Source organism: Megalobrama amblycephala, linkage group LG6 (genome assembly GCF_018812025.1).
Source record: "Megalobrama amblycephala isolate DHTTF-2021 linkage group LG6, ASM1881202v1, whole genome shotgun sequence".
In the NCBI taxonomy this organism is placed as follows: domain Eukaryota; kingdom Metazoa; phylum Chordata; class Actinopteri; order Cypriniformes; family Xenocyprididae; genus Megalobrama; species Megalobrama amblycephala.
In genome coordinates, this window is record NC_063049.1 from 27,802,321 (window position 1) to 27,828,612 (window position 26,292).

The following is a 26,292-nucleotide window of genomic DNA, read 5'->3' on the forward strand; positions in this document are numbered from 1 at the left end:
TAGCGATGTTCGGAGTGGGCCAAATAAAATCCACTTGTGTTTAATAAACAAACGATTTTTTTTATAATCAATTCAAATTGTACTGCTGGGTTTTTTATTTAAAGTACAAATAATTTGAATTTATTAATAGGAAATTATACTTTTTTTGTGCACAAATGTCTACGATAAGATGTTCCAAAAATCGTGTTGAAAAGGCTGAAAGAAGGAGGCTGCTTTTTGAGCCACCAAGTGACTTCTAGGAAGAGGTTTGTCTCTCATTGGAACCACAATTTTTTTTTTTTTAATTTATTATTTTAAAGTTAATTATTAATAGCTGAGTTATGCATACTAGTATGAGTAATTAATAACTGTTATTATTTAATTTAATTATAATTATAGCATTATTTAATTATTTACATTCCTTGATTTTTAAACATTTCTTATTTTTTATTTTATTTCATTTTTATTGATTTATTTTTTACGTTTATTATAAATACTATTTAAATAGATAGGCAGTAACATTTGACACGAAGTGCTGTGGAAAGTGCTGGACTGATGTTCTGCTGATTTAAGTTTGGGGAGAAAGTGCTGCTGTAAATATTCCGCTGATTAAGCTGTGTTTGTGTGGAAAGTGCCGCTGTGAATGTTCCGCTGAGTGAATGATGGCGTGCCTGCTGGAGGCCCCTTTACGCATCAGCGTGTTATCCGTGAGTCTCTTTGATTATACCAATTAAAACCTCACGTTTTCACTTCAGGATCACTCAGATATACACTAGACACATTAGATAGACTTTAGCGAGTGATCTTAAATTAAACGGTCTGGGGGTTTTTATAAGTGCTTGTGTGTTTATGTGGGCTAACAGCAGATCTGGATGTGCTCAGAGCTGTCAAATCAAAGTTATATTTAGTTTTCAGTCTATATTTAGAGCTGAGGCTCCAAAAACAAAAACAAACCTGCTTGATATTCTCTGATGTAGTGGTTAAATGATGATCTGATGGGCAAATGTGGTGGTAACGCCCCCCTTTTGACAGCCCTGTAGTTCTGTCCTGTCCTGTATGTTGACACATGTTGATCTACCCTCACTGTGGTGCTACCCAAGTACTGTATTAGATGTTAATACACTAGTAATGTGATGTATAGTATGTTACTGAATGATTACCAATTTCATCTACGCCGGTATTTACATTAATACTTTGAATGGTAATGTGCTCCTCTGATCTAATCAAACCAGTAGAGTGATATTGTTAAAGCTTTAACCCTTTGTTATGTTATAAAGTAGAAATGCTGTTTTCAGAAATGTTAACTGCTAGTAAATGAACACTGTTTCTGTTCAGAAGTCAAATTTGATCATCTGATTTATTGCATTTATTCATGTTTTACACCTGAGGTCTCTGACATACTTTGTAAAGTATGTGTATGTCTGTATGTGCATTTATTTGTTTTTTAGATTTAAAAAATATCTAAATTATAATTTAAAAAAAATAATCTTATGTGCTTCTTAATATTTGTGATTGTAGTTGTGCTTCTCTATAAGCTTGTATCTGTTAGTGTATTAAAGACACAATATGTAAGATTTTTGGTTTCAAATATCCAAAAACCACTAAAACAATGTTATATATTTTGTTGACTTGAGTACTTATATTATTCCAAATGTTTCTAACATTGTTTAAATCCATAGAGATCAGCCATTTTAACCAGTGTCATTGCGTTGCCTGTCAATGACTTCATAGCTTACTGCAATGTGCAACAAGTAGAGAGACGTGTAACATAACTTTCAACACACTCAAACGTATTTTAGTATGATTGTTGTGACCAAGTAAAACAGCGCTGTGTTACCTCAGTTTTAATTAGTCGAATAAAGTGACCTGCTGTATGAGTAGTAATTCAGCACTTCAGGCTATTTCATTAGAATGAAATGAAATAATGTGATTTTAAGTGATCAAACATAACAGTAACAAAGTTCAGGGAAGGAGGAGGCGGGAACTGGCAAACGGTAAACTTAACTTTAATCGTATAATAGACATAAACGACAAAACAAAAGGAACAGCAGTGGCCGACTACAGCATATAAGCATAATTAAAGCTCCGAAGCTCTTCCATAGGACTTGAGACCGGTGTGTCAGTCAGGTGTCTCTCTTTAGCATTCGTTCCACCGGCCTTGTTCCGCTCCCACAGCTCTCGGCCTCGCCCTACTTCATGTCACAGTAATGTTAATAAATACATTATCTCATCCATGAACATGATTTCTGCCTGAGTCTCGTCGGATTGCTTTCGATTGGCTGTGGAGGTGAAGACGACAACTCCCATGATTCCACGCTCATTCGCGGCGTCATCAAGCTACTCCTTTGTTATTATTTTGAATAAGTGACCTCTAGCGGCGAATATTTCATACTCTGACTTTAACTTTCCTGCATCATAGTGAGAATCACCAATGAAACAAGATGAGTTTAGCACTGCATAGAGATCTTATTTCAGTAAATGTCAAATAAATTAATTGTGTTATGTAAGATTTGCAACTTAATTGTTTAAGTAATGACTGCTACATAATTCTTTAGGACTGGGTAATACTGTAAAGTAATAATTATCTCAAATCATTCAAATGCTTTGTTGAAGACTGTTTGAAATTCAGTTTCATTGAATCACTTTTTATTATGTTGCAGGTCAATTTGGCCAATTTATATTTTTGAGTTGACAGAAATACTAGTTAACCTATGATGTCTTTCCTGAATTTTTTTCTAAATTTTTACGGTCATGAAAATGCCTGTAAAATATCAACACTATGATGTGTTGTGGAATGTGTGTACACAATTTATATTACTATTATGATCTTTGCAAATATTTCATTGTTAGAGGCAGCTGAACAATATATATATAGTTTTAAACACATTCTCCTGTTAATTTTTTTTTATTTTTTTTCTATTTTAATTATAGTGTGATTTTTGGTGAATTGTATTGAATCCAATTTGGGTCAGATTCTCCATAAAAATCATTCTCAGAACATAATACAAGAGTTAAAATCAATGTGAAATTCTATAGGTCAATGTGATGTTTTGAAGCATGAAATGACATTTACAGCAGTGCAAGCTGATTGCACAGATTCTTTGGTGTGTTTGGGGTGACCGTCATTCCCACAGAGCATCATTCCCACTTTTCTCTGGCCTGAAATTGCCATCTCTACAAGAGTGAGCTGCAAGCAGGTCTCTGCTCTCCTTCTAGAGACTTCCACCAACAGCCGGCGACTGTAAGGATAAACAGACTGATGTATTGTGACCCTGTGAGCTGGAGAGGTGGCTATGGGGCGAGAATGAGGGTGTTGTGATGCCTCAGATGTGATGAGTTTGCTGAATCATCTTTGTGCTGTCGTTTGTCACTATGCAGGAAGTCACAGCCACGAGTCGCCACTATGTTGACCGGCTTTTCGACCCTGACCCACAGAACGTGCTGCAGGGAGTCATGTGAGTACTCAACCATATGTCTTTCCTGTGCGTGTGCGATCTGATCTGTGTTACAGTTCACCGTGCTAACTTTTCTGAGAGCTAAAGATGAGGTTGTCGCCATCGGAGGTTGTTTTTAGTCCTTAGGGAGCAAAAGTTTTTTTGTTTGTTTCATGTAAGACGTCGTGAAGCGCTGTACTTGCGTGTTTATGTGAGTGCGCCTGGGTAGCTGCAACTTGGGTCTCTTCATCTTTATTTTTAACTCCAGCTCTGGTTACTGTTAGCTTGACGTTTCTCGACTGCCATCGCCATACTTTTCCAAAGATACAAATCCTCCATCAGAGCAGACATCAACCTATATTTTAAAGTAGCTTTTATTTTTATAATTTCAGTTTTAATTTTCATTTAAGTTTTAGTATTTTTGTGCTTATGTTCCTATTTAGCTTTCTTTTTTTTTTTTAGTTAGTTGCTAAGGTTTTTCTCCCTTTTTCATTTCCTGACAAAAGCTTTTTAGTGATAATGCAACATAAAGAAGAGCAAATGAAGCACATTAAGTTTGTAATTGATGCTTTATCTTTGTATCTATTATGACTTTATGGTGCCATTCATGTGCACTCAACTTTCAAATTAATCATTTTGACATGACTTCAATGCTGCATAAGATTATTTTGACTATATGGTTACATTTGTTAATCATTTGAATTTGAGCAACAATCCTTGCCAAATATTCACTCATTTGACTGTGTTTTTTTTTTATTTTTATATATATATATAAAGTGACAGGCTTACATGATCAATCCTCTTATTAGTAGCAGAACAATATTGATAAAATGCATCGATAATGTGCATATCATTGTCTTTCATTTTTGTGCAAAAATAAATATATATTTTTTTACTGCATCTCCATTTTATTCAGACCAGAATCACTTTGTGTCACAATTACAATGCCCATACTTGTGAAGTTGAAACTTTACAGGAGAACTTGAATGTGGCTACATTACCTGTACATGCTGTAAGTGAACTGAATGATACATGAAATATCTGCTGGGATGGTGTTACTGTTTGCTCTGTCATTATCAGCTTCTATAATCCTCAGATCATTCAAATACACACTAACTGTATATGTAGACATTTGATGTCCAACAAAGACATCAGTGTCCTCTACTTTAGCAGTTTTAAACATGTATCCAGTTCTTCTGTAATTATTATACATGCAGTTTCCATTTTAATTAAAAGACAACATGTAATATTTGTACAAATTGCTAAAAAAATATTTCTCACACTGAAGCACTATTTAAGTGAACTTCAAAAAAGCAAAAAATTATAAAAAACGATTTTTTAATGTAATGAAAGAAGTTTATAATGCTCACCAAAGCTGCAAATTTGATTTCTACAAGAAACTTTTTTTTTTTTTATATATATATATTTTCATTTCTGTATTGACAGTGACATGAAGAATGCTGTCATTGGAAACAACAAACAGAAGGCCAACCTGATTGTTTTGGGAGCCGTGCCAAGGTAGGTCCACCACTTTTCCACCAATAGCACTACAGTTTTGACACATTCAATAAAACTGAAGCATCATAGCTTTAGCTAATGTATCCAGTTTTACTTGTCTATGTGATTGTAGCTGAAATTTACAGTGTGGTCCAAAAGTCTGAGATTAGATTCAAAATCTGGGATTCAAAATCTTGTGTAAATCTGTAAATAAACATCTAAAAAAATCTAAAAAGTTCTAGAAATTTGAGAAATTTCACATCACCATGAAATAAAAATTGACAATTTATCTGTGCACATCATTATTTATTTTTTTTAATTCACGTGCCATCATTATGAAAAATAACTTATCCTCCCTCTAGCAATGTCATCTCTCACATGACATCACAGCAATAGCAAACCACAACCATCCCAATGGACAAAAAAGTCCCGCCCTACATCCCGCCCTACAGTTTCACTCTGATATATGTCACAATAGGGGGGAAAAAAATACTGTTACAACTTCCGTTTCATGAAGACTTTAAGACAATCTCAATTATGATCTAGTGTGACAGCCCTTTAAAAGTCGTCATGAAACAGAAGTTGTGATAGTCTTTTCTTCCCTATTATAACTTATATCCAAGTGAAATTCCTTCTCGAGAATAGCTTGATTTTGTCCACCGGGAACTGGGTGAATCTTTGATCATTGTGGTTTGCTATTGATCTCATGTGAGTGACTGGTTGTCTTGTCAACAGAAGAGAGAAGATGCTGCAAGAGGAAGGGGAAGTTATTTTGATTAAAGATTACGAGGGCACATGTTTAAAAAAAAAAAAAAAATCATTTAAAAAATGTTTGTATTGGCTTAGTATCAATTTAAGTACCAGTAGGCTATTTTTGACTTACTGTATTATAATATAGTGCTGCTGATTTAAAGAGGCACCATTTAGACGATTGTCTCTTGCTACAGATTCTCAATGAGGGCTAAGCCCCTCTGAAGATAAAATCCTAGAACCATCCCTGTTACAATAAATACCTTAAAGGTGCTAAAGAGGATGTTTTGTTTTTTGTCCTTGTGAGAGACGTGCGCGGATTGGCCCTCTGGCTTGTCATTCGCTGCCGTGACGTTCCTTTTGAGAGACGAGTGCGGCTGTGCGCTCCAGTAACTTTCCACACTCTACAGGCGCCGCATGCAATGTTTTTGTCAGGAGACAGGAGTAACAACTGTAGATTATGAGTTACCTGCGGTGAGTCCGACATAATGATTCCAAAAAACACGACACAGCGAATGCCGGTGGTAAACACTCGTGTTCCAATATGAGTGTTTACGAGTTTTGGGAGGCGTTCCTTTGAAATGTGTTGTGAAGGAGGGGGGTTGTTCTTACGCATGCGCTCATTTCAAAAACTCAGTAACAGTCTTTGGATTCTCAGCCGACGAAAAAATCCTCTCTATCACCTTTAACATTTCATAAAAAAACAAGAATTGTCCATTTTGATTTCATGGTGACTTTAAGATACACAAAAAGTGTTCATTTTTCAACTTTTGATGTTTTATATGCTAATCACTGACTCTTACGGTGTTGTTGATGATGATGACGACGAGGTTTTGTTTGTGTGTGTGTGTGTGTGTGTGTGTGTAGACTCCTGTATCTTCTCCAGCAGAGCTCCTCCAGTCTGGAGCTGAGGACTGAGTGTGCGGTCGTGTTGGGCAGTCTGGCTATGGGCACCGAGAACAACATCAAGTCCCTGGTGGACTGTCACATCATCCCAGCCCTGCTGCAAGGTTCTTGCTCTTTCTCCCCTCTGTCTTTTTCTCTCTTGAAATCCATTCTGATTTCTGCTATATATTTTTATTTGGAAAGTGTTTTGTGATTCTGCAGGTCTCTTGTGTTCTGATCTGATCTTCATCGAGGCATGTCTGCGCTGTTTAAGAACCGTTTTCATCAGTCCAGTCACCCCAGTGCAGCTGCTCTACACAGTAAGACGACTCGCATGTTTCCCTTTCTGAAATTGCATATGTACATGCATGACCAGAAGTGTGATCAACATGTTTTTATTTGCATCAGGACCCTACTGTGATCCCCCACCTCATGTCATTACTGAGTCGGTCACAGCACACGCAGGAATACATCACGCAAATCTTCGCCCACTGCTGCAAGGTAACACACGCAACTCTGTGCATCACACTGTAAATGTGCATTTATTCAGATTTATAAAGAAAAAAATAGCTTCAGCTCTAAATTGCGATTGGATTAGCCACATACAATAGCACACACCTATGGCCACTCGTCAAACTGTAAAGCGGTTGACAATTTAGGCTTCTTGGCCTAAATTTTCTTTTGCCTCTTGAAAAATGTGTTGAAAAATTTGTGTGTCCAGACTCCAGAACATCAGACGGTGTTGTTCAACCATGGTGCCATCCAGAACATTGCTCCACTCCTCATCTCTCCCTCCTATAAGGTATGAAATGGAACAGAATAGCTTTTCCATTCGATATTGTATTTTTTTATGCATGTTGGTGTATTTGTAAGGGATAATCCATGTCTAATTGTGCATTAAATGATTTTAATGCACAACATAGAGGCAAAGAACCGCCAGGCGTTAAGCGTTCAAATAGTTTAAATCAGACACAGAGATAAAGTAGTGTGGTAAGGTTGCATTTATTTGATTGAATTATGACATTTATTTGGATGAATTAGCCTATCGAGAGAGATTGAAAGAGATATCAAGAGAGAGAGAGAGAGACAGGGAGGGCTGTGCGTGTGAATTACCTCCATCTGTGTTGCATCTCTCTATTAGCAATGAAGCTGTGAGTTTAATTACTTCAAAAACAGCGACGTTACAACCTCCTTGCTAAGTAATATAAAATAGCGATTCAGTAGTGAAGTTAATTTTTTAATAAAAGTCACAGGGCAGTATTGACAACAATATTCTCTCTCTGTGTGCACATAGCGTGATCTCCGATCTCATTATTCATTGATTATTCCATTACACACCTTCCACCATCAGAATGGAGTATTGAGACAGACCATGGTATAATGATTAAAGGTGCCGTAGAACGTCTTTTTAAAGATGTAATATAAGTCTAAGGTGTCCCCTGAATGTGTCTGTGAAGTTTCAGCTCAAAATACCCCATAGATTTTTTTTAATTAATTTTTTTAACTGCCTATTTTGGGGCATCATTAACTATGAGCCGATTTAGGCTGCGGCCCCTTTAAATGCTCACGCTCCCCGCCCACGGAGCTCGCGCTTGCCTTAAACAGTGCATAAACAAAGTTCACACAGCTAATATAACCCTCAAAATGGATCTTTACAAAGTGTTCGTCATGCAACATGTCTAATCGTGTAAGTATAGTATTTATTTGGATGTTTACATTTGATTCTGAATGAGTTTGATAGTGCTCCATGGCTAAAGCTAACATTACACACTGTTGGAGAGATTTATAAAGAATGAAGTTGTGTTTATGAATTATACAGACTGCAAGTGTTTAAAAAATGAAAATAACGACAGTCTTGTCTTGGTGAATACAGTAAGAAATGATGGTAACTTTAACCACATTTAACAGTACATTAGCAACATGCTAACGAAACATTTAAGGTGCCCTAGATTGTTTTTTTACAAGATGTAATATAAGTCCTAGGTGTCCCCTGAATGTGTCTGTGAAGTTTCAGCTCAAAATACCCCATAGATTTTTTTTAATTAATTTTTTAACTGCCTATTTTGGGGCATCATTAACTATGCACTGATTTTTTCAGCACGGCCCCTTTAAGAGATGCGCTCCCTCTGCCCCACGAGCTCTCGACTATATATACGCTCTCGACTATATATACATCGCATAAACAAAGTTCACACAGCTAATATAACCCTCAAATGGATCTTTACAAGATGTTCATCATGCATGCTGTATGCATGCTTCGAATTATGTGAGTAAAGTATTTATTTAGATGGTTACGTTTGATTCTGTGTGAGTTTGAGGCTATGCTCTGTGGCTAAAGCTAACATTACACACTGTTGGAGAGATTTATAAAGAATGAAGTTGTGTTTATGAATTATACAGACTGCACGTGTTTAAAAATGAAAATAGCAACGACTCTCGTCTCCGTGAATACAGTAAGAAACAATGGTAACTTTAACCACATTTAACAGTACATTAGCAACATGCTAATGAAACATTTAGAAAGACAATTTACAAATATCACTAAAAATATCATGATATCATGGATCATGTCAGTTATTATTGCTCCATCTGCCATTTTTCGCTGTTGTCCTTGTTGTCATTTCCATGTACTGAACTCTTGTTATTCAACTATGCCAAGATAAATAAAAATTTTAATTCTATGGCACCTTTAATAATCTCTCCGCAGGTACGGATGCAGGCGTTAAAGTGTTTCTCAGTCTTGGCCTATGAGAACGCTCAGGTCTCCATGACACTGGTGAATGGTGAGAATGACCCTCTTCCTGTCATCATTTGATCACCTCTTATTTTGTCCTCCTGGCTGTAGTCAGTGTTTTCATAACAACTTAATCACTGTTCAGTAAAATAAAAGCATATAGTACAATGTTAGTTTTTTGGAAGAAAAAAAATGCCATTCAGAATCTCTTCTGCAGATGCCACAAGGCAGTGTGATAGCAATGTGTGATAGTGTTTTTTCCTTCCAAAAAACTCACTACATCTCTGTTACCATGGAAATCATTTCAAGAAGAGTTGTGAACGTTTTACTAGCAAGTGGAGGCTAGCTGTTTAACATGATCTATTATTAGAAAGCTACTACACTAGACTCCTGTTGAAATGTTTGTGATCAGTAAGATTTGCTTTTTGATGGAAATTAATACTTTTATTCAGCAAGGATGCATTCGATCAAATGGGACAGTTTTACATTGTTGCAAAAGATTTTTATTTTAAATAAATTCTGTTATTTTGAACTTTCTATTCATCAAAGAATACTGAAAAAATCATGTTTTCCACAAAAATATTAAGCAGCACAACTGTTTTCAACATTGATAAAAATTAATGTTTCTTGAGCAACAAAACCTGCATATTAGAATGATTTTTGAAGGATCATGTGACACTGCAGACTGGAGTAATGGCTGCTGAAATTTCAGCTTTCACATCACAGGAATAAGTTACATTTTAAAGTATATCAAAATAGAAAATAGTTATTTTAAATTGTAATAATATTTCTCAGTATTACTGTTTCACTGTTTTTGATCAAATAAATGCAGCCTTGATGTACAGAAGAGACTTCTTTCAAAAACATTAAAACATCCTACTGACCCCAAACTTTGGATGATAGTGTAACTTAAAGGGTTAGTTCACCCCCCAAATTATTACTCACCTTCATGTCATTCCAAACCCGTAAATCCTTTGTTAATCTTCAGAACACAAATTAAGATATTTTTTGATAAAATCCGATGGTGAGGCCTGCATTGACAGCAAGTTAATTTACACTTTCAAATGCCCAGAAAGCTACTAAAGACATATTTAAAACGGTCCATGTGACTACAGTGGTTCAACCTTAATGTTATGAAGTGGCGAGAATACTTTTTGTGCGCCAAAAAAACAAAATAACAACTTTATTCAACAATATTTAATGATGGACGATTTCAAAACACTGCTTCATGAAGCTTCGAAGCTTTACAAATCTTTTGTTTTGAATCAGTGGTTCAGAGTGTGAAAGTCACGTGATTTCAGTAAACAAGGCTTCGTTATGTCATATGTGTTTCGAAATTTCAGTAGTTCACGTGACTTTGGTAGTATGACACACGCTCCGAACCACTGATTCATTGAATAAAGTTGTTATTTTGCTTTTTTGGCGCACCAAAAATATTCTCGTCGCTTCATAACATTAAGGTTGAACCACTGTAGTCAAATGAACTGTTTTAAATATATCTTTAGTACTTTTCTAGGTATTTGAAAGTGTAAATTAACTTTCTGGCAATGCAGGCCTCACTGAGCCTTCGGATTTTATCAAAAATATCTTAATTTGTTTTCCGAAGATGAACAAAGGTCTTACGGGTGAGTAATTAATGACAGAATTTTCATTTTTGGGTGAATTAACCCTTTAAAGGCAAGCTTACACTACACCACTTTTGGCAGGAGTTTGCTATCGCAGACAGATTTCTAAAGTCTGCTACAAACCCCCTGGATCACCGATGCTCATTAAGTATGAGCAGGCCAGCGTCGTGATCTGAGCAGTCACAGGCGCTGCGATATTTTCAAACCTGTTTAATATTATCGCCTCATGATCTTGTAGTGTGTGCAATGCAACGACCAGTGCAAATCTTATAAACTGAATGTTGTTTTTGAATGTTTTTTTCGCTGATGGTCGGGACTGCCTCTTGACCAAATGTCTTTTAGTTTGTGCACCTCGTCAGCATTGTGTTGTGTAGTATGTGCACTGCTATGACAAGACAACGACAGATGACAAGAAACCTTGTTGTGTAGTGTGAGCACCACAACAATTCAGGTAGTCTTACAGTCCTGTAGTGTGAGCTTGCCCTTAGTTTATAGTGTATTTTTAGAGCCTGAAAATCATCAGCAGTGTTTTCTCATAAGAAAATACATGAAAAAAACTGATATGACATTATTTGCAATGCTCCCTTTTTTCTTTGAATCAGATGTTGTGATTATGTTTGGTTCAGGGCTTTATTTAGGTTTCCTATATGTCTATAGAAAAAAATAATAAAATAATACTTCAACCTGCTGAAAAGCATATGATTTTGTTGTATGTGTTCCCAGTGCTTGTAGATGGTGAGCAGCTCTCTCAGGTTTTTGTTAGAATGATGCAAAGGGACAAACCCATCGAAATGCAGCTTACAGCCGCCAAATGGTGAGTGAATCTCATCCTGCAGGTTTTTTGTGAAAATACATGTGTAATCCCTTCAGCTTTTACACACTCGCGCTCTTTCTCTCTTAGTTTAACGTACATGTGTCGAGCAGGAGCCATCAGGACAGACGACAGCTGTATTGTACTAAAGGTACCTTCAAAAAGCATCTACATTTATGTGATGAATGCAGATGTGTAACCACTGAGAGTGCACAGGAACTAGTTGTGCGTGTGTGTGGACAGACTCTGCCGTGCCTGGTCCGAATGTGCAGTAAAGAGCGGTTACTGGAGGAGAGGGTGGAGGGGGCTGAGACGCTGGCCTACCTGATGGAGCCGGACATAGAACTACAGCGGATCGCCAGCGTCACTGACCACCTCGTGTCCATGTTGGCTGACTACTTTAAATACCCGAGCTCCGTCAGCGCAATCACTGATATTAAGAGGGTAATTACACTCACACATACACATATACACGCTTTTAAATTAGGACATACCAGAGACTTCTGTTGTTTTTATATAAAGCTAAGTATGAAGCTTCCAATAGCAGGTGTATTCAGGTACATTTTGATTTTCTGTTAAAATGTAGACTCAGTTTAACTGATCGTCTGTCTTCCTGTAGTTGGACCATGACTTGAAACATGCACATGAGCTCCGACAAGCAGCTTTTAAACTCTATGCTTCACTGGGCTCCAATGACGAGGACATCAGGAAAAAGGTGAGATACCATGGGAGGCTTCTCGACATGAATGTACTAGGGCTGTCAAACGATTAATCGCGATTAATCGCATACAAAATAAAAGTTTGAGTTTGCATAATATATGTGCGAGTAATGTGTGTAAATAATATGTATATATAAATACACACAAATTAATGTATATATTTAAGAGAAATATGTTATTTATGTACAAAAAATGTATATATAATATAAATTATATAAATAAATACGTATACTTGTAAATATTTCTCAAATATATACATGGATGTGTTTGTAGTTATATATACATAATAATTACACACAGTACACCCACATATATTAGGCAAACTCAAACTTTTATTTTGTATGCGATTAATCGCGATTAATCGTTTGACAGCCCTAGAATGTTCTACCAAAATGGATATTATATTATATTATATTATATTATATTATATTATATTATATTATCCAATTAATTTCCATTAATTTCCCCCTACAGATTACAGAGACAGAAAACATGATGGACAGGATTGTTAGCGGCCTATCAGAATCTAGTATCAAAGTACGGTTAGCAGCAGTCAGGTATGATGCACCTTTTCTCTTAACTGTTTTCTATCAAAAAAAAAAATAGGAGAACCAATGGTCCATTGTACACTACCATTCAAATGTTTGGGGTCAGTAAGATGAACTTTATATTCATCAAAATAAAAAAATAAAAAAGTATCACAGTTTACACAAAAATATTTAGCAGCACAACTGTTTTCAACATTGATAGTCATAAGAAGCACCAAATCAGCATATTAGAATGATTTCTGAAGGACCATGTGACACTGAAGACTGGAGTAATGATGCAGAAAATTCAGCTTTGGAATAAATTAAATTTTAAAAATATTTAAATAGAAAACAGTTATTTTAAATTGTAATAATTTTACCATATTACTGTTTTTACTGGAATTTTGTTCAAATAAATGCAGCTTTGGTGAGCATAAGAGACTTCTTTCAAAAACATTTTTTTAAAATTCTTACCGACCCCAAACATTTGAACAGTTGTGCAAATGTGAAATGTGTTTATTGTAAGGGCACAACAACTGCATATATAAAGAATTCAAAGAATAAAATAAAGAGGTTTTGGTTTCTCTTACTTCATTCAAATTTCTTCTAGATGTTTGCACAGTTTATCACGATCTGTACAACAGCTAAGGACGAGTTTCCACGATCATGCAGTATGGAAGCCACTAATGAAGGTATGATATTCAGATGATGTTGAGTTATAACTGAACGCTATTCAAACACTAACTGAGTGCACATTTGTTTTTGAGGGTAGTTATTACAGAACGCACCAGACGAGGTGCTGGTTATGGCCTCTTCAACACTATGCAACCTGCTGCTGGAGTTTTCACCCAGCAAAGAGGTAAAGTACACACACTCTGTTGGGCTAAGCAATTATTAGCGTTGCTTGCTAAGGCAGATTTCTAACAAAACACTGTTTGTTTATTGGTGTGTTTTAATTTTTTATAATTTAATTAAAAAAAATTCTCAGAGAATTATTATTAAAGTGCCCCTATTATGCTATTGTAAAGGTTCCTAATTTTGTTTTGGAGGTCTTCTACAACTGGTTTACATGCATCGAAGGTCAAAAAACACTTTTATTTTCTCAAAATATACATTGCACATCACATTTTCAATGATTCTCAAACGACTACAGAAACAGAAAATTCAGTTTCTGTAAATCCCTCTTTTCTGAGAAGGGTCTGGCTGCAGACCATGGACGAGTGGAGCTCCACTCTCGAACAGGAAATACGTCACCTCCACTTGTGTTTTACTTACATCTACACCTAACCCAACCCTAAACCTACCCTTTACAGTAATGCAAATACTTGTTTTACTAACGTCTACACCTACCCCAACCCTAAACCTACCCTTACAAATAATGCAAATACAGTAATTAAACTATTGGAGGTGACGTATTTCCTGTTCGAGAGTGGAGCTCCACTCGCCCCCTCAGGCTGCAGCTAGACCCTATTGTCTTTTCTGGGAGCCTGCTCTGCTCTGATTGGTCAGATGGCCCAGTCTGTTGTGATTGGTCTACTGCTTACAGCACGTGTCAGAAACAAAACACCCATTTCCATAACTGAATTTCAACTCCGGAGGCTTCCTAAAGCTCAGCGATTGAACACACAGTAAAGACAGTAATAATGGCATCGATTTTACCATATCAATCCGAGCGCGATTGTCCGATGATGAAACATTGCACGAGCTAGTTATTCAACCCAAGCCTCCATCGCAAGAATGAATTGAGCAGGACGTTTCTCAGTGATACGCTACTCAGTTTGTCATACATTGTGAGATGTTAAAATTGTAATTCATCACCATCAGCATTAACAATTATGTGTCCATGTCGACGCCGATAGCCTAGTGGTTAGTGTGCTGACATATGGCGCAAATGCTGTCACGGCGACTCAAGTTCGATTCCCGCCTCGAGGTCCTTTGCCGATCACGTCCCCCTCTCTCCACCCAATGCTTTCCTGTCTGCTCTCTACTGTCCTCTCTGAATAAAGGCACAAAAAGCCCATAAATATAACTTTAAATCAAAATTGACCCTGTTTACTTTGTTAGTGCATATTACTACTCTTGTGGTGAACAATTAATCCGTGCAAGTTAATACACAGAAAAAAATAGTTTGTCGTGGTAATCTTTAATCAAAATCTGAAAAGTTACTTCTGGTCTGGAATGGCGTTCCTTCCCTGATGACGTCAGTTTGACGTCTTGGGTTGAAAACGTGTAAACCACTCCCCTGCAACCGTTAGTCTGCTATGAGTGAGAGATGGAGAGGAGGAGCGCTAAAGTAAAACTCTGCTCTCTATTCAATATACCGTTTCACTTGGAAATGCGTCACAACACTAGAGAAAAGTCGTTTGCAACTTCCGGTTCACCGGGACTTTAAATCCCATTTAGACCAAGATGCAATCGTCAAAAGGTTATACTGCTGTGACCATTTTAACCACTGACTCTTCATATCCTTGTCCTTTGGAAGTGAGAATTTGCTTTTGCAGAGCAGAAAACAGCATTTTCTCGACATGTATACACAACACAAACCAGCTCAGCGTTTGAGGGTGGGTCAAAGTAGACATTGTTCGCAGGCAGCCAACGAAGCTCAAAGGCTGGCATTATGCAAATGTCTTACTGCGTTACATATGCAGGAATTCTTGGCGACTCATTTAGGCGGTTCAGAATCAATTCTTTCTTTTGTGAGACAATAACTTTATTAGGCATTTTTGACTTTACAACTTTGCAGAACGTTTACATTCACAGACAACTATATTACACACACTGCATGAAAGTAATATTCAAAAAGCATAATAGGGGCACTTTAACAGAAGACGGTAGAAAAACATTGTTGCTTATACTATTTAGTTACTTTGTCATAATTTAAAAGTAGAATTTTTCTGTTAAATAGAATGAAAGTTATTCAGAGTGTAACTTTGAGTGTAACTGTGGATGTGTTTGTTCGCAGCCCATCTTAGAGTCTGGGGTTATTGAGTTACTATGCAGCCTGACACAAAGCGACAGTCCAGCTCTGAGGGTCAACGGCATCTGGGCTCTCATGGTAAGACCAGCTGACTTCGGTCCTCACCAAAGGTTCAGTATGAAAACAGTATGTGTCATCAGAAACTGTAATGTGTGTTTGTGCAGAACATGGCCTTCCAAGCAGATCAGAAAGTGAAGGTGGAGATAGTTAAAGCTCTGGGCACAGAACAGCTCTTTAGACTACTGTCTGATCCTGATACCAATGTGCTCATGAAAACATTGGGGCTGCTTCGAAACCTGCTCTCCACCCGGCCGGTAACACTCATAATATATATGCATACTTGCTCTGATATATTCTCAGTGTCTAACAAGATTATGGAATTTCTGAAACACACACACTAATTGTCTTTCCCTGTCTTTGGTAGCATATAGACCAGATCATGAGCTCACATGGGAAGCAGATAATGCAAGCGGTCACGCTTATCCTGGAGGGAGAACACAGCATAGAGGTCAAAGAGCAGGTGAGTTACACAAACACACTGTACAATTTATAATAGTCCTTTACGACTGTTGCTTGTCAGACTGTACAAACATTATCCACGCTGTAAGCCACACTGTGGGATCTTAGTTATTAAAGTCATTAAAGCAATAGAAAGAAAGAAAGAAAGAAAGTCATACAGTACAGGTTTGGAACAACTCGAGGGAGAGTAAATGATGACAAAATTGTCATTTTTGGGTGAACTATCCCTTTAAAACGCATTGAAAATGGAAGCACACAAGAAGACTCGTCCGGAGTTCTACATCAATCCTTGACATGTTCAGTGACGTGAGCTGCACTTACATGCGGAATAGAAATGGTGGCTAGCTACAAAATCACTAGCGTTAATTTTGATCATGGCTTCTCTTGAAAAAGAAACTGGAAAAAAAAAAACGAAGATAGTGTTTGTGGAGCAAGTGGTGGTTTGTTGTTGTCACACTATTGCGTCATCAGGCTGATTTTACTGTCATCGTAGAAGTTATACTACTACAGGACTGTGCATCAAATCTTCTGACATTGACAGAATTTGAACACACTGGTCATTAATCGGCTGTCGGTGAACTAACAATCAATGACTTTTGGCCTAGGATCCGAGGAATCTTTTAGCATTCACAAAATGTGTCTCAGACGGCCAAATTGTGGCCAAAATTGTACTATGTGAACCCAGCTTAAGAAGAGTGAGATTAGACACCGAGATGACAATGTGCTCTCTGGGTCTTACAGAATCTGACTAGTAAGTCTTCTCAAGCGAGTATTATATTCCAGGCGTTGTTAAAGGAATGTTCCTGGTTTTATACAAGATAAGGTTTAAGTTTATTCAGGGTGAATACAAAAATCCTTAAAGTGTTAGTCTTAAAGGGATAGTTCACCCAAAAATGAAAATTTGATGTTTATCTGCTTACCCTCAGCGCATCCAAGATGTAGGTGACTTTGTTTCTTCAGTAGAACACAAATGATGATTTTTAACTCCAACCGTCGCCGTCTGTCAGTCAGATAATGGGAGTGAATGGGAACTTGGATCAATAAGAGTCGAAAAACCTTGCATAGACAAATCCAAATTAAACCCTGCGGCTCGTGACGACACATTGATGTCCTAAGACACAAAACGATCGTTTTTTGTGAGAAACCGAACAGTATTTATATAATTTTTTTACCTCTAAAACACCACAATGTCCAACTGCGTTCAGCACTCGCTTAGTGAGGTCTGATCGCGCTCTGACAACGGCAGTGATGTCTCGTGCATATACTTCAATGAGTGCTAGACATTACTTCCGTTGTCAGAGCGCGATCAGACCTCACTAAGCGAGTGCTGAACGCAGTTGGACATAGTGGTGTTTTAGAGGTAAAAAATGATATAAATACTGTTCGGTTTCTCGCACAAACCGATCGTTTCGTGTCTTAGGACATCAATGTGTCGTCGAGCCGCAGGGTTTAATTTGGATTTGTCTATGCAAGTTTTTTCGACTCTTATTGATCCAAGTTCCCATTCACTCCCATTATTTGACTGACAGACTGCAACGGTTGGAGTTAAAAATCATAATTTGTGTTCTACTGAAGAAACAAAGTCACCTACATCTTGGATGCGCTGGGGATAAGCAGATAAACATCAAATTTTCATTTTTGGGTGAACTATCCCTTTAAATTCACTTTTCAAAATGTAAAGCTATTCATCTTAAATGCCATAAAAAAAAGTTTATTGTTATTGTAAAATTATTATTATTATTAAAATACTCGTATTTTTACAATACAATAGCATTTCTATAGTAATATTTCTTTATTGGTTTGTTTAATTGTTTTATAATTTTAATAAAAGAAAAATGTTAATCACTCACCCCTCACATTTTCTCCAAGAATTATTATTAAAGTGCCCCTATTATGCTATTTTAAAGGTTCCTAATTTTGTTTGGAGGTCTTCTACAACAGGTTTACATGCATCGAAGGTCAAAAAACACTTGTATTTTCTCATAATATTCATTGCATCACCACATTTTTCAGTGATTCTCAAACAACTCATCAGAAGATTCAGTTTCTGTAAATCCCTCCTTTCCTAGAGCCTACTCTGCTTCGATTGGTCAGATGGCCCGGTCTGTTGTGCTTACAGCACGTGTCGGAAACAAAACACCCATTTCCATAACTGAATTTCAGCTCCGGAACTTCCTAAAGCTCAGCGATTGAACACACTGTAAACACAGTAACGATGGCATCCATTTTACCATATCAATCTGAGCGTGAGTCCGATGATGAAATATTGGAAGAACTAGTTATAACTCGAGTAGGACGTTTCTCAGTGATACGCTACTCAGTTTGACGTTCATCATGAGATGTTGCAACTGTAATTCATCACCATCAGCATTAACAAGTGTGTGTCCATCAACAAACCAATGTGTATATTTCTAATTTATTGCGGTGCACATGTGGGAACTGTATCATTAGCTGGCATTAGTTAGCCAGAGACCTACACAATACAAAACACAAAACCACACTGTTGTTGGCTACGTTGTTTTGAATGTGATACACTGTGGTGCTTTGTAAACATGCCAATATGTGTAAATACGCCGTGGCACATACATCAATTCTGAAACATTTCACATGAATTTTAAATGTTTTATTGTATGTGCAGATAAATATTGCTGTTTATTAACATTAATATAATGTTACATATACACTACTGCTCTTTTTTATTTATTTTTTTAAATTAATACTTTTATTCAGCAAGGATGCATCAAATTGGTCAAAAGCAGCAGTAAAGACATTTAAAATGTTACAAAAGATTTCTATTTCAAATTAATGCTGTTTGACTGAACTTTCTATTCATCAAAGAATCTTGAAATAAATGTACCATGGTTTCAACAAAAATATTAGGCATCATAACTGTTTTCAGCATTTTTTTTTATCACCATCCATAATCTTTATTCATAGTTATGAATGGTGCTATCAATGACCTAATATAATTTGTTTTTTATTTTTTTCAATTTACAAGTTTAAAAGGTTATAAAAAGTCTTTTATTTCATTCCACACATGTAGATACCCTGCTTTTGAACCTGAAACTTTTGTTTAGGAGCATCGATTTTTAATAAAGAAGTCTAAAGGTGATTATTAAGTCTCCAAAGTTGATGCTTAACAATGCCTTTGGCATCTTTTGCAGACATTGTGCATATTGGCCAACATTGCTGACGGAAACACTGCCAAGGAACTCATTATGACCAATGACGACATGCTCCAAAAAATTAAATATTACATGGTCAGTGTATTGTCATTAGCCTATCTGGTTTCTCAGTCGTGGCCTTTGTTTTCAATGCTTCTTTGTTACACTATTGTTTTTCTGTTCTTTTTAGCGTTTTTTATTCTTAATCGCTTGCCTTTAGTCTCCTTGTACTGTTGTTTGTTTCCCCCTTGTCACTGTCCTTTGCTCCTGCCCCTTCTTTTCTTTCTCCAGCTGGATAATTCATTTGCTTCTCTTCTCTATGATTCAGGGTCACTCCAATGTGAAACTGCAGCTGGCTGCCACCTTCTGCATCTCTAACCTCATCTGGAATGAGGAGGATGGTGAGGAGCTCATGACACATGGTTTGTGGAGGCGTGGAAGGCACAGATCAAAGCATGAGTTTTGTCAATGAAATTACAAACAAAAACATTTTAAAATAATAAAAATTTATAAAATAATAACATCTTAACGTCACCTTTGTCCTAAATATTTCCTGTTTGGAGGCTCTTAGAGAATAACAACAGAGCAGCATTGGAAATAAATTTTGTAAAGATTTACTTGTTGTTTATTCATGTCTGAGTTAAATAGGATTCTTTGAATATTGTCAAGAAAACAAGTTTCTGTTTTTTTTTTTTGGCTTCCTCCAGGTTCACAAGAGAGACAAGACAAGCTAAGGGAGATGGGCTTCGTTGATATCTTACACAAACTCACCCAGGCGTCAGATCCCAACCTCTGTGACAGGTGATGGACAGACTGGTGGTAGTTGTTTCAGCTGTTGTACAGTCAAAACAAAAAATATTCAGGCATTTTTGATATATTTTTACTAGTGGGTGTAGGACACTATAGTTCATTTATGTAAGTGAGGATAAACTGGGACATATTATACTCAAAAATTCTTCATACAGTGGACTACCAGTAAAATTGATAAAGATTTGGAACCAAAAATTCTTCAGACACTTTGACCTGACCATGTTTTGCTTAAAGGGTTAGTTCACCCCAAAATGAAAATGATGTCATTAATGACTCACCCTCATGTCGTTCCAAACCCGTAAGACCTTCATTCATCTTCAGAACACAGTTTAAGATATTTTAGATTTAGTCCAAGAGCTTTCTGTCCCTCCATTGAAAATGTATGTACGTTATACTGTCCATGTCCAGAAAGGTAGTAAAAAAATCATCAAAGTAGTCCATGTGACATCAGTGGGTTAGTTACAATTTTTTGAAGCATCGAAAATACATTTTGGTCCAAAAATATCAAAAACTACGACTTTATTCAGCATTGTCTTCTCTTCCGGGTCTGTTGTATATCCGCTTTCACTCCACAGTGATGCTGCTTCTTCTTCTTTCCTGTTTTACGGCGGTTGGCATCCAGCTTATTGGTGCATTACTGCCCCCTTCTGCTCCGGACAGTGACGCTGATGACGTGTTATCTAGTGCGCCCGAGCTTCGTTTACAGTCTGAGGGAGACGCACGCTGTATTCAAGCTATTCTACATTGTTTGTATTTTGGTATTGCTATATTTTTTAAAATGGTGCGTAGGTGTGTATGCCGCGGATGTCCTAATCGCGTCACTGTCTGGAACAGAAGGGGGCGGTAATGCACCAATAAGCTGGATGCCAACCGCCATAAAAAACAGGAAAGAAGAAGAAGAAGAAGAAGAAGCAGCGTCACTGTGGAGTGAAAGCGGATATACAACAGACCCGGAAGAGAAGACAATGCTGAATAAAGTCGTAGTTTTTGTTATTTTTGGACCAAAATGTATTTTCGATGCTTCAAAAAATTCTAACTAACCCACTGATGTCACATGGACTACTTTGATGATGTTTTTATTACCTTTCTGGACATGGACAGTATACTGTACATACATTTTCAATGGAGGGACAGAAAGCTCTCGGACTAAATCTAAAATATCTTAAACTGTGTTCCGAAGATGAACGGAGGTCTTACGGGTTTGGAATGACATGAGGGTGAGTCATTAATGACATAATGTTCATTTTTGGGTGAACTTACCCTTTAAGTGTTATCTGACATAATTAGGATTTATTTTTTTCTGACACAGTTTAACTCTGAGATCTTGTCATATTTTATTTCCATTTTTTAAACTATAGTGAATAAACTGTATTAATGAATGAAGTGTTCAAGGTGTCTGAATAAATTTTGGTTTGACTGTATGGTTTTTTTTTGGGGGGTTTTTTTGGTCACAGTAATGATGTGAGTGTTCACATCTCCCTTTTTCTGTCAGGGCAAAAACGGCGATGCAGCAGTATCTGGCATGACCTCGAAGGAAGGCGCGCTACAGCCTCACTAACAATCTCTAGGAGGATCACATCTCCTGTGTTTTTGTTTTAGATTTGAGTTTTTTTTTTGCTCTTCCTTTTTGTTTTGTTGCACAAGACACCTTTTGTTGTGGAGACCCCGAACAGCTTCGTAAATCAGAGACACGGTTGCCAGGGGGCCACAGCACATTTTGGGCTTTCAGCTACGTTGGCTTATGATGTTTTCTGCTGAACTCTTGGAACTATTTTTTGTTGTTTGTTTGTTTTTGGACTTAATGTGAAGGAAAAAGTTCCTCAAAGTGTGTTGCAGCGCCACCTAGTGGATTGAGGCTTTGATGCTTTGGACTCCCTTTGGAGAAAGCTGACTGACCTCTCAGTGCTACGCTTATAGGATCTTAGTCTCCTCATTTTTGGTTTGCTGACTTACTATTGATGATATTATTATAACAATAATTATTATTATTATTTTAATTGGGACTTTGACACAAAGTTAAAAAAGACTGCTTGTTTTTGTTCTTTTTTTGTGGATACATACCTCGTAAATATATATAAATATAAATATATAAATATATTTTTTGGATTTTTAATTTACCCTTTCAGGTTGTTTTTTCCCTTTGTATTTTCCTCTCTGTAATATAGGCTAATGTGGGTATATTTGGAGAGGCAGCATGTTGGGTCATATACCGAGACATTTCGTAGAAACCATCCAACCCCAAATAGAAGGTGAAACTTTGTTTGCTCTTTCCACAGTTTCTTCGTTTTCTCATTTTCACTCCCTTTATCTTCACACGAATCGGTCTCCTCATAACTCCCTCTTTTTGAAGCTCTATAGTGAATGTTTCCACTCAAATATATGCAGGCCTCTGCCATGGAGCAGCCCACTGGTTTGTGTGTTTTTTCCAGGGTCGGGAAGGGCTTTTTAGCGCAGAGGATGAGGCCTAGCAGTTATCGCATGCTTCAGAAATGTTGGACCTTGGTGCTCATGTGGGAAAAACCGGTTTGAATCCTGAATGCGGCCCTTATTTTCTGAAAAAAATGTCCTATCATCTACTTTTCCTGCCTAAAAAAAAGTAGGAGAAAAACCAAATGTATTTAATATATTATTACTCAAGTATTTAATTTAATTTTGTGAAATTGTGAAGTTTTTAAAGGAGCACAGAAGTCTTTATTCTTATAAAACATCACCTTTTGTTTTATTATCCTGGTAAGTGTCTCTCGTAAAGCTCGTTACAGTTAATAAAATACATCTGGACCCCTGTTTGCCTTGGGCGTGCCGCCCATCCCCTCCCCCCCATATATGCAGGCACATTCCTCATGCAAATTAATTGGACATGCAGGAAACCCCAGACCCCAAAATCCATCAAAGCTCCTCCTATCCATATTCAGACCCCTGACCTAGGTACAGAAAATAGAAACCAAAGTATTCTATTGTGTTATAAACAACGTGACCCTTCCCTGTTCAAGCAAGTACACGTTAGTCAGGGTGGACAGATGGCGCGCACGTGCCAACTGATAAAAACGAGATGATGTCCATCTGGTTCCAAGAGTGGTGCTAAATTATACAGCAACTATTGGAAAGAAATAACACTGGCTGCTCAGTTTAAGCCAGTCTGTTGCTGGTCATCAGATATCAGAGATGCTGAGTTGATCTTCATTACTGAAATCCATAATCACACGGTCGTGAGAAACTAATTCAATCTGAGGTGTTCCATCATCTGTGAGGTTCCTCACGGGAGTCTGTTCTTATCAGGATAGCAGTTAGATAAATACATACATACATAAAATCATTAAATAAATGGATCAGTGAAATAAAAGTGCAGTGCTTTCTACTGTGATACGACCAACAGCTTTTGAGAAGTATTGTGAACACTGAAAAATGGGGAGCGCTATAGGATTTTTTTCATATATATATATATATTATGAGAAGGCACGCTGGCAGGATGGCTAAAGCTGTGTGTATAGGTTTATTTCAGTTCATAAGGTGTCGTGCCAAGCTCTCAGGACCCTGCATGGGCTGTCCGGCATATGGCAAGCTGTCCCCTGTCGTAGTCCGACAACAAAATATACTTAAAGTTTCACATGTTACAATGACGCAGTTTCACTTATTTGATCTGTTTAAGTCCTGTTTGTGGTATTGCGATGATTGTCTTTTGTATGCCTGTTGTGGTTTTTATTTTTATACATTTTTAAAGGAGATAGGAGTAAGCTTGGGCAATAGAACATGACTTGTTAGGCTACTATACTGTATGCTACAGCGCTTGTGGTTGTTTGCTGGGTCATAAATGAACACTTGCCAAGTGCAAATATAAGTAAACTGGCTTTGGCAAGTAAATGAAACGACCAGATGGCTGGTAATTCTGTTAGCAATTTTAACATGCATGATTTGAATTACATGTAAGAATGATAGTTTGAGCTTTTTTTTAAACATATGAGTGAAGGAATCCAATTACAAGTGAGAAATTGAACTTTTAACTAAATGGGAAATATTCCATCAAAATTTGTATTTATTTATTTTTTTTTATTTCCTTAGCTCCAGAAATGAGGTGGCACATTTGTGACATTCATACCACTGAAATGAATCCAAACGAACAAGAAAGTCAAGATGTTTTTTTTGTTGTTGTTGTTTTGTTTTTGATGGGATGGGTGACATTTCAAGAGTTTGGCTTGATCGCGATACCGTGAGCGACGTAATGTCCTGTGCTGATTGCTCCAACTATACAAGGGACTAATGGCTAAATAAATCCATTGATAGGGAAAATATTTATAGAATTTTTAAGTAAGTGATGAAAAATATATTTTCATGGCTGGTAAAAAAAATATTTCTAGCAGGAATCAATTCTCCATTCTGACTAAATATGCAACCCCTAGTTCTGGCTAGTGAATGTGTAAACTGTCCTAGGACAGTCTGGAGGAAACAAACGAATTATGGAAAACGTGACAGCTTCATTCATTTACCAAGTCTGAAAATTTAAATATGAACTTGATTCATAAGGTGGCTAATTCGTAGAGTAAAAACATTTTGATAATACAGAGATAAGAAACACCACCTGACAATTTCTGTATTCTGTGCATGATTAGTGCACAGCCATGCAAGTTTATCAGTGCACTTTCACTTATGCTATTCCCATAGCAAGGTTTCTAGGACCGCAGCGGGATCCTCGCAGTTCGGGTCACCATGCTCTGTGATGATTATGATGCCTGTGAAGGCCCTATAAAGCCTTTAGAAGAGAAACTTCATGAAGTTGTGCTCAGAGGAGAGTGACTGGCTGGTATCAAGTACTGAGGTGCTCCTTAGTGGCGAGTGGCTCACCACAGTGGCTCTGTTTCAAACCATAGCGAGCTGCCTCACTGTATGCTGTCTACATAGGCAGATGCCTTTCTAAGGCAGAATTCTAACCAAAAATTAGGCTAATCTCATAAATGACTTTTCATGGGTAGCATCTCTACTTGCTGAAAAAACAGCTCGTCTCTCAGCCTGACCAGCTGACAAGTGCTCAAAACCCTTCTAAAACCATCAAAACAAACTAGCCTAACCGCACTAGAGACTTTGATGTTATCATGTTGCTAAGCTAATGCTAAATGCTGACTCAATTCTCTAAGCACAAAAATATGTAATATACAGTATTAGGCTAAACATTTTTAATATATATTTAGATAGAATTTTCATTGTGGAAAAGTTCTGTTAGCATTAGCTTAGCAGCATGTTAAAATTGGACTGTATGTGTGTTCCTGCCATGTATGATTTACCATAATTACGGGATGTCTACATAGAAAAAGCACTCAAATCCTCAAGCCTGATAATTACACCATTGACAGAATTTTCGGAGAGCTCCAACTTGTACCACCTGACTGCTGAAACATCATGTAGAAACACTCAAAATGCCAGCGGATTCAGCAGTAAAATGTAGTTAAAGGATTAGTCCACTTTTAAATAAAATTTTCCTGATAATTTACTCACCCCCCCATGTCATCCAAGATGTTCATGTCTTTCTTTCTTCAGTTGAGGAGAAATGAAGGTTTTTGATGAAAACTTTCCAGGATTATTCTCCTTATAATGGACTTTAATGGACTCCAGACTGTTGAAGGTCAAAATTGCAGTTTCAGTGCAGCTTCAAAGGGCTTTAAACGATACCAGACGAGGAATAAGGGTCTTATCTAGAGAAACGATCGGTCATTTTCGAAAAAAATAAAACTGTTTATGCTTTATAAACACAAATTATCGCCTTGCACGTGCTTCCGCTTTCTGTATTCTTCAAAAAGCTTACGCCGTATGTCCTACGCCTTCCCTATTCTACTTACAGAAAAAAACGAAACTGGCGACGCGTTTGTTCTGTA

At 37.1% G+C, this 26,292-nt stretch overlaps 1 protein-coding gene across 6 annotated transcripts; it reads left to right on the forward strand.

Moving 5' to 3' along the window:
• The first annotated feature begins 562 nt into the window (after nt 1-562).
• Nucleotides 563-24,555, forward strand: armc8 (armadillo repeat containing 8). 6 transcript variants are annotated; one of them, XM_048193650.1, is made up of 23 exons: nt 671-686; nt 3,114-3,220; nt 3,358-3,434; nt 4,860-4,931; nt 6,528-6,670; nt 6,750-6,865; nt 6,954-7,046; nt 7,267-7,347; nt 9,253-9,328; nt 11,628-11,718; nt 11,806-11,866; nt 11,959-12,159; nt 12,335-12,430; nt 12,909-12,991; nt 13,572-13,653; nt 13,734-13,820; nt 15,924-16,016; nt 16,103-16,252; nt 16,363-16,458; nt 19,622-19,717; nt 19,950-20,043; nt 20,329-20,422; nt 21,924-24,555. In XM_048193650.1, the coding sequence occupies exons 4-23, from the start codon at nt 4,864-4,866 to the stop codon at nt 21,955-21,957; spliced, it is 1,935 nt and encodes a 644-aa protein (XP_048049607.1). In that variant the 5' UTR covers nt 671-686; nt 3,114-3,220; nt 3,358-3,434; nt 4,860-4,863; the 3' UTR covers nt 21,958-24,555. The 6 variants fall into 6 exon arrangements, with proteins under 6 accessions (XP_048049602.1, XP_048049604.1, XP_048049603.1 ...); XM_048193645.1 differs by lacking the exon at nt 3,114-3,220 and having other exon boundaries at nt 563-686; XM_048193647.1 differs by lacking the exon at nt 3,114-3,220 and having other exon boundaries at nt 563-686; nt 19,950-20,022.
• The last annotated feature ends 1,737 nt before the right edge of the window (nt 24,556-26,292 follow it).

Excerpts from the sequence above, each read along its gene's own strand:
- armc8 (XM_048193645.1), top strand. The coding sequence starts at position 639 with ATGATGGCGTGCCTGCTGGAGGCCCCTTTACGCATCAGCGTGTTATCC. Across the intron at positions 7,047-7,266 it reads TCTTCGCCCACTGCTGCAAG|ACTCCAGAACATCAGACGGT; the intron begins GTAACACACGCA and ends TTGTGTGTCCAG. Across the intron at positions 20,423-21,923 it reads GATCCCAACCTCTGTGACAG|GGCAAAAACGGCGATGCAGC; the intron begins GTGATGGACAGA and ends TTTTTCTGTCAG.